The sequence below is a fragment of the Nematolebias whitei genome, chromosome 1, assembly GCF_014905685.2.
Source record: "Nematolebias whitei isolate Nwh7 chromosome 1, NemWhi1, whole genome shotgun sequence".
NCBI classification, from domain to species: Eukaryota; Metazoa; Chordata; class Actinopteri; order Cyprinodontiformes; family Rivulidae; genus Nematolebias; species Nematolebias whitei.
Window position 1 is genome coordinate 59,877,333 of NC_056498.1, and position 14,534 is coordinate 59,891,866.

The 14,534-nt window shown below is 38.9% G+C and overlaps 1 protein-coding gene across 1 annotated transcript in view; it reads left to right on the plus strand.

Moving 5' to 3' along the window:
• oprm1 (opioid receptor, mu 1) overlaps positions 1-10,640 on the plus strand; it is a 44,189-nt gene extending 33,549 nt beyond the window's left edge. Inside the window, exons 2-6 of the mRNA XM_037686043.1 lie at positions 2,419-2,774; positions 6,306-6,478; positions 7,762-7,940; positions 8,297-8,480; positions 10,492-10,640. Coding sequence (XP_037541971.1) covers positions 2,419-2,774; positions 6,306-6,478; positions 7,762-7,940; positions 8,297-8,480; positions 10,492-10,497 — 898 coding nt within the window. The 3' untranslated portion in view covers positions 10,498-10,640. The remainder of the gene's footprint in view (positions 1-2,418; positions 2,775-6,305; positions 6,479-7,761; positions 7,941-8,296; positions 8,481-10,491) is intronic.
• Positions 10,641-14,534: the final 3,894 nt, after the last annotated feature.

Below are 14,534 nucleotides of genomic sequence, written 5' to 3' on the forward strand. Positions count from 1 at the left end.
CCTCCCAGAGCGATGGCCACTCCTCCCAGAGCGATGGTCACTCCTCCAGCAACCTGCTGAGCTCCTTGCCGCTGCAGACAGCTGGCTGCAGGTGTCGGGGGACAATCCCGGTCCTTCTGTCACGAGCTGCGTTTCCTACCAGTTCCAGGATCTCAGTGGTCAGGCACTCGAGCACAGCCGGCAGGGAGATGGGAATGCATCTTCAGTGCCTCCTCTTCAACTCATTTGATATTTGTGGCTTTAGCTGAGATATTATTTGAGCTTTTAAGATGTTAATCAGCTGCTCTTGGTTGTAAAAAAAACACCTTGTTGTCATGGTTACGCATCATAACAAACTAACAAAAGTTTCAGTAAAAAATCTTTCAGCTGCGCAGCATCCGATACCAGAGGAAACAATCATCCAATAAAAGTGATTTATATGCAGCAAAAGAGGAATTAAAGTTTCCCTTTCGTTGTGCATATAGGATTTCGCAATGGGTTTTCCTCTGTAACTTTCCTAAACTAGCTCAAAGATTGTCCCCCGAGGCAGTTTCTAGGGGCGTAATGCAAAAACCCAAACAGAATAAGTGCCTTAGGGCAATCTGTGATCTCTTATCAGGAAGCTCATCCTTACATGGCTTTACTCACAGATTTACGGAGCGTTACAACTTTAGTTTGTCCTCCTATAAAATAAATGTTGCTAACGGGGTAGGTGGCTTAACACATCCCAGAAATACTTTGATTTTCCCCTCAAAAAAACATCATGTAGTAGAATGAAACCATCATGACTGGATTATTATTTGTCGGTTCATCAAAACTTTTGTTTTTCAGCATGGACAAAGTAATTTCCTCTTTTCCCCATCAACAAACTCTGAGGCTGTTATGAATCGACCAGACTACTTTCAGAAATCACAAAGACCTCATTCTTGCCTACAAACGCTCTGCTGGTCTAAAAGAACCTCCTTGGACAACATTGTCAAGAACAACTTGTTCAGAGGTTCTGCACTCCACGGTAGTTTTCACCTGGGACCTTTAGGGACCATCTCCAGCACTCTCTTGGACCCAGAACCCCAGAACACGTTAATTAGTGGGACAAACGTTCTGCTTCACTATCACACTTTTCCTGCTTGTGGTTATGGTGGCAGAGGGTCCACATCATAAAATCATTTAATAAATAATCTGGGTTGGTTAATATTCTGACTCATTATCATGGCAGAAATTATTTTATTTTTGTTTTAAATTATTATTTAAAGTCAACCTCAATGACTCTTAGTTGGATCTCAGTTAGAGTTAATCAAGTTTATATTAATTCTTAATTGGGTTCTGAACATCAATCTCATAATCCATCCCGTTTATGTCAAAAAGTTTAATGCAAATAATTAATTTAAAGCTCTGAGTCTTTAACTAGTTGATCCTGTTGAGCTTAAACCGAGTTAGCATAATTCCCACTTATATTATTTGTGTTCACCTGCTTCCGATGCGCTACTGCTGATAATACGCAGCTTCACCCGCGTCTAAAACCAGAAGCTTTTTTTGTTAGCATTATTTAACCCTTTTCCTAAACCTAACCTTGCACCTGACCCCCAACACTGACCCTTAACCTAACCCCCTGACTGAGCGTACCTTGAAACCTACTAGGAGGTGCAGGAGGGACAGTCTGAAGGCAACCTATGGGGATGATAACAAGTAATAACGGCCATTTAATGGGCTGATAACATCCAAAGCGGCTGTTGTGTTTGTGCTCCTTATTTAATTATGATGTTCTGTAACAGGTTTTAGCATAAACTGACATATATGGTGTTAAATAAAAATAAATTAACTAATTATTCAGAGTATTTATTTTATCTTCGTTGTCAATTTTGTTGTTAGCTGCTTTGGAAAACTGGAGCCTTGAGATCGAATACAAACTGTATACTGATATCATTTTGTTTACAATTTTATCAGCTCACATGTCTCAATGTATGTGCCTCTTGTGTCTTTTATACAGACTTTAACCAATATTTAAACATAAATGTCGATTGAAAGGAGTTCTTCATGAGCATAAAGTCTTTTCGGTGGTGAGAAGGGATTCCATGTATCTGATTACTGGAGTCTTCATGCAGTGTCACATACTCCTTTGAAAAAGAGAATGAGAGAATGAAAACAGGAAACAGTCTTTTAGTGTCTCCTCTCACATGAAGGTTCTGTTTTTTGGTGATGTTTTCCATTAGCGGTTTGTTTGCAGAAAGGTTTTCTGTACAAATTTGTATATTTTTTCTCTGATGAAGACTTTCAACGAGGCATAAAATAAACCAGACATTAAAAAAAAAAAAAAAAAAAAAGGAAATATTGATACAGAGAAGCCTTGCTGATGTGATGAACAGTGGATTTTTTTGTATGTGTGCGTGTGTCAGCACCCCAATCCACTAGCTGTATAACTTCTCCCTGGTTTCTACCCAGGTACACCAAAATGAAGACCGCTACCAACATCTACATCTTCAACCTGGCGGTGGCAGACACCTTGGTGACCAGCACGCTCCCGTTCCAGAGCGTCAACTACCTGATGGGCACCTGGCCGTTTGGTGACGTCCTCTGCAAGATGGCAATGTCCATCGACTACTACAACATGTTCACGTCCATCTTCACGCTCACCACCATGAGCATCGACCGCTACGTCGCCGTATGCCATCCTGTCAAGGCGTTGGATTTCAGGACGCCACGCAACGCCAAGATTGTCAACGTGTGCAACTGGATTCTCTCCTCGGCCATCGGGCTGCCCGTCATGTTCATGGCCTCCACCGTTGTGACTGACAAGCGTAAGCACACATCGACACTTTTAAAATAAAAAAACAAAGTTTTTCTGTAATTATGTAAAATATAATTGTTGATGTCTACAAATTTCCCTTTTTTTCTTTATGAAAAACACAGAAGCAGAGAATGATACTTAAGCGGTAATAAAATTATCCCTACTTCATTACAATAATCGTATCATCCGTTGGTGAGTCAGTAAGCTGGTCCAGACTTCTTAAGCGATGAACCCTGAGTGTCAAACCTCTCCAGCAATTAGTCACAACCATATGGACAGTAGGTTTCCAGGAAATTACTGAGAATGGGATGAAAAGAGAAAGCGTGTTTGAAACAAGGGCATTGAGAGGTAGATTCAAGTATACTGGGGCTTTTTGAAACATAAAAAAAATCAACATGCAAAAAAAAAGCCTTGTTTTAATTGACAATAGAGCAATGCTTCACTGATCTTGGTAAATTATAGTTAATTAAATGACAAACGCATTATTGACAGGAAATTGAAGAACATAGATTAAACATTTAGTTTAAAAAACCTGCATAATTTCATACGTTTGCATTGACTAATGGCTTTGAACTCCCACTGCACTGACCCGAGTCCACACGGCCTTAATGAACACACCAGTCACAAGCGATCTATTCACCTCCAACGTTGCTCTGGATCTGCTGCATGTGTAAACACATAGTATCGATTTAGGAGGAGGTAAATCAATATGTAATTTTTTATTCAAACAAGTACAGCTGTTGCTGTTTTCATGTGTGAAATCACCACTTTTAGAGGACTCTCTTGTTAACCTGTTGTTTCTGTAGAAATAGAAACATTAATGTAAAACAAATCACAGCTGAACAGACCAACAGAAATACAATATTTAAAGTCTTAGCATTAAGTTAAAGGAGTTCATGTCTCCCCATGTCCTTCATGTTAAAGTTTTAGATAATCCAAAAATAGGCCTGTCGCAATAAACAATAAATCAGTTAATTGCATGATAAATGAAAATTATCGACCTCGTTATCGGCTTTATTGTTTCTTCGTGTCTCTCTCTTTCTACTGAAGACACTAGATGACAAAAGGCTCAACTCCGGTGCTCTTCACTGACCCCTCCCTTTCTTCTCTAAAATCTGTTTTAATCGTCCAAAATCTGGTTTTTGGATCGTTAAAAGCGGCTAAACTGAGAAGCTAAGCTACGAGCTAAGCTAACAGACCGACCCCGGGAAAAAACCTCCGTCTCGTCGAAGCTCCAAAATTCACGCTTGAAACCTGTACCTACCTTCATCTAAAAACTTGTTTTTCTCTGCAAAAAGAAGCTGAGAACTTGTTTACTGATTTTTTTTATTAAAAGCTTTTTGTGACAAATGCTATGCTAAAGAACTCAAACCACACCGAACATCCACCATTTTGAGAACCGAAGAGAGACAGCCCATGTCACATCAAGGGGCCTCCTTCCCATTTTTCTTAAAGAGACACGCTGCTCGCTCCCTCACTGTCCATCCTTCGGTACAAACTGTTTTATACTGCCACCCAGTGGTCAAAAAAGGTACTACACACAAAACAAATTAACAAACATTTATTTTTAAATTTGACAATAATTACTAATTATTGTCAAATTCCAAACAATATTATCATTTATCGCAATAATTTCTGAGACAATTTAAGCAAAATTTGTTATCGTGACAGGCCTAATCCTAAGTTTAGACACAGAGTTATTTATATTTGTTTTCTTTACAAAGAAAATCAAATGTGTGATTTTCACGCATCATGCATGGCAAGATGTCAGGCTAAGATGTGTTGCGACAGACTCTCAGCTACTACCACTTCAAATGTTAGCTGAATATCTGTAAAATAGAACATACTGTAGCCATTTTTGTGCTGGCTGAAGTTTAGCTGTGGTGACCATCTGGAATTGAACTTAGTCCAAAAGACCATGACCGGTAGTTGTAAATATGCATCCAGTTATTACTTTCTGGGAGTTTCACGAGTAGCATTCAAACCATGTGCCAGGAAACACTCCCAGCTACTACCACACTTCATTTTTGCTTAGTATCTGTAAAACTGCTTCGTTAGGGAGAGTTCTGATTTTCTTATAATCAATTGTTTATCACCAGAAGCTATTCAGCGGTGCATGTACAGCTAATGATCCCTTTCTGAAAGTTTCAAAGAAAATTCATTTAGACGTTTATGCGATATTTTGCTGACAGACAGGCACGGTTGATGCTAACGTTTTAAACAAAGCATGTGCTTTGAGTATGTGCACTAATTTCTCATAAGATGACACAAGTTTAAAACTCATGAAAGGTATTGGACAATATGCATTCCTTCCAGAAAGGTTTGGTCTTTAGTTTGTTTAATTTGGTTTCAGTAGACTTCTTTCTGTTTTGTAGTAGATTACTATCGTGGACAAAAGAGATTCCCAAAACAACCAGGTGTAGGCTATTTATTTACAAAGCTTTCGAGAACAGCCAGTAATCACAGAATATCAATGCATACAAGTACACACTTATCAGTGCCTTCACCTCTCTGAGGCTCTGACCTGTTCTGACTTCCTGAACAGAAGAAAATAATAATTTTGTAGAAACTTCCAGCCGCCACCCCCTCCCTGCCTTGTCCAGCTCATCAGATCCCAGCTGCAGTCAGAGGAAATCTGGGAGCCAGCAGCTCTCAAGGATGCTCGTAAAAAAGACGTCACTGTAATCATATCAATCAGACCTTAAGGTTAATAGAATTATCTCTTGCTGTCCCTTTACTACCGATCACATGAAGACTGATTATTACATGAAGTAAGGATCATTGAACATTTCAATATAATTCACAAATAACCGTAAAAGAGCTGTGAAAATTATGGTGAGTGCAAATAATACTCGTTTCTTTGACGGTTATCCTTAAAGATTTAGCACAAAACGTTTTCAGCTGATGAAAAAAAAAACTTCAGTTTAATGTATACCTGTGCATTCATATAGGGATTGTCCTCATAAATCTTTGTTTGATTTGATATCAAATACAGGCTTTTGTATCATCCATAACATTGCAGATGTTGAAGTCATTTTTTCTTTTATTTGACTTGATTTGTTCCCAAGAAAAGTCAGTCATCAACCTGTTGCCTGAAGCGAGTTTATGATTCACTTTTGAATATCTCTTCAGTATATTTCTCCTTATAACTTGTCACTGCTTCACCGTAACCTTGTTTTCTTCTCTTCAGTCTACCACAAGGCCACACAGAGGCATTCAACCAAACACACACACACACACACACACACCAACTAACCAAACATGCATGTTTCTGGATTGAAGCAGGTCACTGACGAATTGCATGTTTAAAACCGGTGGTGTTAAGCTGCCAAATCCAGAGTATCGGTAGTTCAGTAGTTCAACAGTTCAACAGTTTTGTGTCATTAAAGTGCAGAGTAATCATCCTCCGATAAGTGCTGATTCCATGTTTTTAAGGCGAGCAGTTGTAGAAATTACTTCTTGTTAAATATGCATGTATTATAAATTACAATGAAGCTGTCAGCATTCAGTTTAAGTGTGTGTGTGTGTGTCCTCCCCACAGACTCTGGTATTGACTGCAAGCTTAACTTCCCTCACCCTTCTTGGTACTGGGACACCCTGATGAAGATCTGCGTATTCATCTTTGCCTTCATCATGCCCGTCCTCATCATCACTGTCTGCTACGGCCTCATGATCCTGAGGCTGAAGAGCGTGCGGATGCTGTCAGGATCCCAGGTCAGGAAACAAAAAAAGTTCTCTCTCTCTTGCACATATGAAACAAATCAAGAACATTACCAAGTCTTTTTTTTTAAAACACTTTCTTCCAAAGGCTCTTATTTATGATTTATAAATAAATGAAAGACAATGATTTATTCAAAAGCTGTCTGTACTTTTAAGAGTAATCAGCAGCAGCTTCAGGCAAGTTTGTTAAAAAGATAAATTAATTGCTTTTAAGTAGAACAATTTAAAAAAAAAATCTGCTTAAGCCTGAGTTTGTGGTTCAGTTGTAGTTACAGGCTCGCAGCTTAAACTGAGTAAAATAATCCTGTAAGTTCAATTAGAATTTAAACTTAAGAGACTAGATTTTACCTTTTTTGTTTGAAGATAATACCACAACATGAAAAAAGTCCCTTATGTCGTACATCAAGCATATACAGAACAAAATGACAGCTTTCTGCTTTTTATTCTTATTAAGAAGACAAATACAACATGTTCAGTGATGATGCAAAAGACTCATAGGTCCAGTGACCAAAATGTTTTTATTTGATTTCACTTTAGCTCAAGTTAATTGAATGTTGAGAGTTTAACTGCAGAGGAAAATAAAATTGTCTGCACATCATGTCGGAGAGATGGATGTCTGGGTTTTCTTCCTTTACACCTCAACCAGTGATAAAAGGCAGAAACTCCATTGACAGATAAAACTATATATTACCATATTTTTTGGACTATAAAGCACACTTAAAATCCTTTAATTTTCTCAAAAATTGACAGTGAGCCTTATGTATTAATTATGGTTGTGCTTACTGACCTCAAACCGATTTTATGTGGTTATTGTGAATGAGTTGAATAAAGTATGATTTATCTGACTGTTTTGTTTTGCTTAATGCGCCTTATAATCCCAAAAAAACACAGTAGTTAGCTGTTTTATGAACGTACCCTAACCAAAGTTGAGTAATAGTGAAGACAATATAAGGAGTTCTGGGTTAAATGAGACTTCAACTTTGATTTTGGGTCATTCTGACCCCTCTGTTCTTCATCTCAGCGTTTTTATAGATGTTAGAAGAGACAGACGAAGGAACATTTTGTTCCTTTATTATGAACCTGTTTCATGTTGTGCTCAAAGTCAACACAATTGTATTCAGAAGAAAGACTACATATAGTGTATTCACATTACAAATCAACACCTGAAACTTGTTTTCTGTGCAGCTTTTTTCCTTAATTCAGTTTGTTTTCATCTTTTTATGATAATTAGCTTTCCTGGCATAAAGGTTTTACTTCTTTTAACACAAATCTCCCAGGAGAAAGACAGAAACCTGCGTCGAATCACCCGGATGGTCCTGGTGGTGGTCGCTGTCTTCATCGTCTGCTGGACTCCCATCCACGTCTTCGTCATCATCACGGCTTTGATCAACATCCCCAGCTCCACACTGCAGACCATCACCTGGCACTTCTGCATCGCCCTGGGCTACACCAACAGGTACACACACCCAGGAGCGGCTAATCTGTTGGCTGCCATGTCGTATTTCATGTTGTTAGGAGAGATTGCTGCTCAGTTATGGGTTAAAATAAGAAAATATTTCAGCGAAATAAAGAAGTGAGACTAAATATGAAGAGGATGTTGTGTTCAAAGATGGAAACATGTTAAGAAATGAATAATCTGATCAGATGGAATAACTGGATTGTTAGAAAGATGTAAAATATGACCAAATTTTAAGTGTTCATACAATAAAATGCTGGGACATGCTTTTAAACTATACCAAGAAAATATATAAAGTACTGTAATACATGAAAACTACATGAATCTTTGACCTTTTTGACCGTTTTCTCCTGCAGTAGTCTGAACCCGGTTCTTTACGGCTACCTGGATGAGAACTTTAAGCGTTGTTTCCGTGAGTTCTGCACCCCGAGTCCTTCAGTGCTGGAGATACAGAACTCATCCAGAACCGGAGCCACCAGCCGCAAGGCCCCACAGAGAGAACGCAACACCACAAACTTGAGCGAACGATCCAATCAGCAGGTAATCCATGTGTGTGTGTGTGGGGGGGGGGGGTGCGAACCTAAAATTTCAACATGCAATGAGTTTGACCTTATAAAACATTACAAGTCAGCTCATAACCTTGACCTTGACCTTGATAAAGTATGTGTTGTTGGCGACTTTTGGTTTCTGATACACTGTAGCTCAATATGTGTCAAATTAACTGTTATTTTTATATTTAGTGTTTCCAGAAGTCAGTTGGCTTTGGCTGCAAACATTTTTTATTTATTTATTGTATACGTTGACTTCATTAAAAGGTTCAGTAAAAATGTGTTCAGTAGTTTAAAAGATGTTTAAGAACTGAGTTGACGTTTTTACAGTCAATGCCAAAGTTTTAAGGAAAGATGCCGTGAAATACGTGGAGTTAAAAGTATGTGTTAACGAGATTTTCAGCTACTGCTACACCAGACTTTGACTCAATAGCTCTAAAACTGGCTGCTTTAGAGTGGATTTTGTTTTGGCTAATGTGGATTAGCTGTGGCAGCCGTCTTGATTTGGTTTGGCTCCACAAGTTACTAAATCACAGATGTAGATCCAAAGTTTATTTCCTGAATGTTTCATTAAACTCTTCCCGGTAGTTCATGACCTAAATTGTTAACAGACAGACAGTTGACTTCAAATAGTTAACAAAAAAATTGTATACAACAATCTTGTATAATCTGTTAGTACTTCCTTTATGAGGTGGGGATGGTCTCAGCTACTATTACACCAACTTTCAATACCAGTGAAATTAACAGAATTAAAAGTATATTTGTGTGTTTTTTTTTTAGATCAACATCGGTGGCAGCCATCTTGATTGGGTTGACTCAAAGTTAAACTTTTGTAAATGTATATTCTGTGATTACTTTCTATGAATTTCATTAAAATTTGTCTGATTTATGACATATTTTGGACAACAGGCATTAATAAAAAGTCAATCTTTCAACCTTTTGGCCTATTTTAGATGCTTCAAATCCCAAACATGCATGTTAGGCTGCTTTCAGGTCCACGTAGAGCTGACATTTCTAACTCGGGCCCGAAGACTGGCCCGACCCGAATTTGGGCAGGGCCGAGCCGGAATAATGTGCTGGACGGGCGGGCCGTGTCGGTGTTGGGTTTTTGATTGCGTCAGCGGACGTGTGCAGCTGGCGATCCAATAATATGACAACATGACTTGCTACAGTTCCAATTATCTGGAAACATGGCTTGCCATACAATCCAATTAAATGGCAACGTCGCTTGTCATTGCTTGACATTCACCAGCTGCACGCGGCCATTTGACCTCATGCTGACTGGCTTTGAAAGAGGTAAAATAAAGTTCATTTAAGCTTCAGATGGGACTAATCTGCCAGGAAGCGATCCATCACCAAAATGGACATTCAGTCTCTGTACTCAGCGGACGCACGCGGCCGATGACCCAAACAGGTGAGATCCCAAAGCAGACATCAGAGCAGGGTCCATGTCTGAATAATGCAGGCAGAAGCAGGGATGTAATGCTTTGACGGCCATGAAAGGACAAACACCCCCTCAGCTCCGACATGTAATTATTGTTAATTTGTCAGGTCCGGGTGGGGTCGGAAATGATGGCTACGGGCTGGGGCCGGGTTAGATATTTTTGGTGCCCAAATGCAACTCTAGGTCCATGCCTCACTTGCGAAAGAGATCTGTGATCTCAGTGTGATTTGTCTGATTTAATAAAAGTTAATAAATATATAATAAACACAATCTGACAAAGAAAACAACATGACCAGAACCCGGTAGAAAAAATGTGTCCCTGATCCAGCCTACAAAATGATGAATCTGCTTTTCTAGTACAAAGTTCAACAGAGTCAAAAACAAAGCAGGAAGTATATATCAATATAATAAACAACATCAATATTATTTGTATTGTCAATAACCGTGACTTCCTCTTTCAGCAGAGTAAAATGAAACCGCTTTGGATTCTTTTTGGTTGAATAGACATGTAATAGTTTAAAATTGTGCCCCCAGTGACACAAACACTCTCCCTCTGCAGGTATGACTAGGCTTGGAGGGGTCGTCGGTGGACTCTCGCTGTTGCGGTGGCGTCACCAACGACGATCTCAACTCGGAGCTCACGCAGGTCACCACGGGGCTTTAAACCAACGCACAGAAACCACATGAACACACGACGAATCCAGAACCCGGCTGGAGCTGAACAGCACGGCCCGCTCCGAGTCAGGCTGTTCACCGCATGTGGTCGCACAAATTGTTTCTTGCTTTGCTTTTACTGAGACATGATTAAACACAAGCAGCAGAATCAGTCAAAATTAAAAAAACAAGCTTTGCCTTGAACTGCAACAATATTTTCCGTTTTAAACTTTGTGAATCTTAATTTAACATCATGTGTACAAAGAAACATTTGCCAGTAAATAGACAAATGCATTGACAAACTCCTAAAACCAATTTAAATTCTTGTGTTTATTCAATTCGCCTCATTTATCTCCTGATTTTGCTGTAAAAAAAAAAATCAGTGACTTGTCTTTGTCCGTACACCTTTGTGCCACTTGGCCACGGTTCTTCTGCGAGAAGAGCTTTGACTTGTCAGAAAACAGCGGGAGCTCCGGTGAATGTGGATTTACAGTTGTTACAGCTCTGCGGTTTTCTGCCCTCATGAAGACTCAGCTGAACTTCTGAGTCATTTACACCAACTGTGCTTTTCAATCTGTCTCCGTCTGAATGCAGCAGGGGTCGACTCGAACGGTTAACGCCAATCATCGACGTCCGCGGCGCCACGCTGGCCTCGACCGCTTCGGATTTATGAAGCGTGTCGCTGCACCAGCCGTGTCCTTTTCATCAACGCTGTTCGAGTTTCCATGTCTGGCGTTAGACTTTAACTTAATCAACCATTCAGACTTGATTTGGATGAAACCTTTCATAAAACACACGAAACAGAAAGCTCAGTTTAACCCTCCAGCTGTCGTTGGGTCAAAATGACCCTCAACGGCAGCAGGAGGGTTAAATAAAATGACGAAAGCCTGAATCTGTATGTACCTGGAGGAAATCATTACAGTGGATCTTTGTGCCAAACTGTGGATGCTCTGAACCTGCAGCAGAAGACTCCTCAGCCTGTTTGTACTAAAATATGCTGTTCTAGAAGCAGTTTGCCAGCGTATGATTAACAACAATCTAACAGCCTTCGCATGATGTTTCAATGGGATCACTTTTGCTCTGGAGGATTAAACAAACGAGCCAAGCAGGACTGAACATCTGTTATAATCTTTAAAATGGCCTGTGCTTACATGTTTGTTGTGTACTCTTTGTGCAAGATGCCTTTCGTTGTTGTTGTCGTGCTACAAAAATATCTGTGAATCAGTATTTTTTTATAATTCACTATAAAGACATAATTGCATTTATCTCAAACGTATCGATTCTGTGGCGTTTTTCTACAATAGACATGGAAGATTTGGGATAATTATTACACATAGAGCATTGTGAGCTGAGAAGATGCGTATTAATTTATGTGTGCAACCTTAAAATGTGCATTTGAGAGAATTTCAATGCATGTTTTTTTGTTTGTTTGTTTGTTTTTTGAGTGACAAGTGATGATGTCACACTGAGCACACAACGGGTTTATGGTTTTCAGCACTTTCACACAATTTTATGAGAATAAGCTGTTGATTATTGGTCTTTTCTCCTTGTTGTCAGCTGCAGAAGAGGAAAGCAGCAGACGTCTTATTGTATTTGTTTTTACTTTAAAGGGCCACGAGTTGTCACATGCCGTGTATCGTTTGTAAATATGCGTCCGCAGACTTTATTTTTGTGCAAATACGTGTATGTTGTGCGTGACGTCAGACATGCAGTCCTTAAAGGAATGCATTTCACTTGCTGCCTTTCATGCCCGAGTTGAGAACTAAGATCGTTATTTGTTGGGAAATGGTGGAGTTGCAGCCATTTTGGTCAAACCTTGCAAATTCCGCAATCTACTAGTGCTTGGAGTATGTGTTGTGAATGACTGTCAGCTACTACCACACCAAATTTTAGCTCAATATCTGTTAAATTTGGGCTAAAAAAAGTTGTTCTTGTGTCTGCTTGAACTGATTACCATACTTTTCGCCATATAAGTTGCACTTTTTTGCATAAATTTGCATGCCCTGCAACTTATATGGCAAAGAGACCCCCCCCCCCCCCCCCCCCCCACACACACATATTTATAACCTAATTTTTGGTTGAGATCTGACAATTTCATTCATTCTGACATGGAAAATATTGAACACTACCAGTTTCAACCGCTAAAGGGCCCCCATGTGGCAAGCCAAGTGTCTCATTAATAGCTACTTTTACATATTAATGAGAAACTTTTCTGAGAGTTTTATGAATTCTGTTTGGTGAATCATAAGATATTTAGCCATTGATACAGGCTAACACATGTACAAGAGCAAAAACATTTTTACTGTTTTCACTTTCAGCAAGGGGTCATACACTGCTTTTTGAGTGGAATCAAGAAATGAAAGCAAATTAAAGGGTTAAAAAGAATGTAACTGATGATTATTACTCACTTCAGTGCTTCAGAGATATAAATTTTTTTTTGACATTTTAGTTACTGGTTGAAGCTATAAAATGTTTTTTGTGTGTGTGAAACTTTCTGTGAAGAGACTGCTGCGACAATGGGTAATTTCAAAACATTTGTATCCAAGTAATTAAAGAAAAAAGACAGTTTTGCTCTAGAACACCAATCAAATATTTAAGATGTACTGAAATGTTGTTTCGTTTGAAGGTTGATGGGTTTGAATCTTACCAGTTGGTTGAAAATGACCCAAAGCAGCGACAACTCTCTTTTGTCTGGAAGAATCGATCATTTCCAGAACAAATGGTCAGATCTTTTCTTTGTGGTTTCCTGCACCTCAGTTGACTTCATGTTTTATACACCAGCTAAACAGTCCAGTCCAGTCATGATAAGTTGTTTGGATTAGACACGGTGAGAAACAAAGATATGTTTATATTGTTACAGTTATTGTCTGAGATAAAAGATCAAGCAGGCTTCTTTCATAAATGTTTTATTGGGATTTGGATATTTTTCCCTCTGCACACATAATTGTGTCCACAGCCACATGCACAAGACAACAGCTTATTATGAACCACTTACACAAAATTTTTATTCCGAACAGCAGGAAAATGTCCAAACAGAGCTCTAATTGCAGCTCTGTTTTTCCACATGTAAACTTGATCATTTTGTAGAGAAATAGTCACCAAATGGGAAGCTTTTTAAAATATTATTGTATAATCTGCACGGTTTATCAGATTCAGTCACGTTGATGCAACAACTGAAAGCGTGCCAAGCAAAGTAAGAAGAAAAAGTGTGGTTGAGGTACAGCATGCAATGATGACAGTCATTATATTCAATTTGTGTCTATTTTAATAAGACAGACAATGGGTTTATTGTTTGTTTAAAGGCGCAGGAGGAAATGTCTGGTGTCCCGTCTACATTTTGCGAGACGTATCTTCTTGTGCATCAGCGAAACACTGAGTCGTGACTCATTTCACTGTGTGATCAAGTCTTGAAGATGCATGTTGTGTAATATCTTGAACAGACAAATACTTCTCAGTTATTAGTGATGTTCTACACAAACAACACACTACATGTGTTAAAGCTACCAGTGCACTGTTGATGCTTTTTGTTCTTGCTTCAAAATAAAATAACAATGTGTGGATTTTTGTTCTGTCCATTATTGGGTCTTAAGAACAGACAGAGAGCAGTTTTGCTTTTCTCGGAGAGAACGAGTGAGAATCATCTTCACCAGCTCTTAATCTGAGGACAGACTAGTAAATAAACAACTTGAGAAATTGCATTTCCTGTGCCATGTGAATGCTTATTGCAGAAGAACTTCCTAAAAACGTCACAAATTAGGTTAAAAAAACATGCTGAAAAGTAGCTGAAGTGGAAGAACAAATCTAAATTAGCAGAATAAAGCAGAAAGAACACCTATTTGCTGAATTAGGCTTAAAATAGCTGAAATGAGCATGAAAATTAGGAAATTAGCTAAAAAAAAATAAAGCTAAAAATTGGCAAATAAACACAGCTGAAAAGTATCTGAAAGG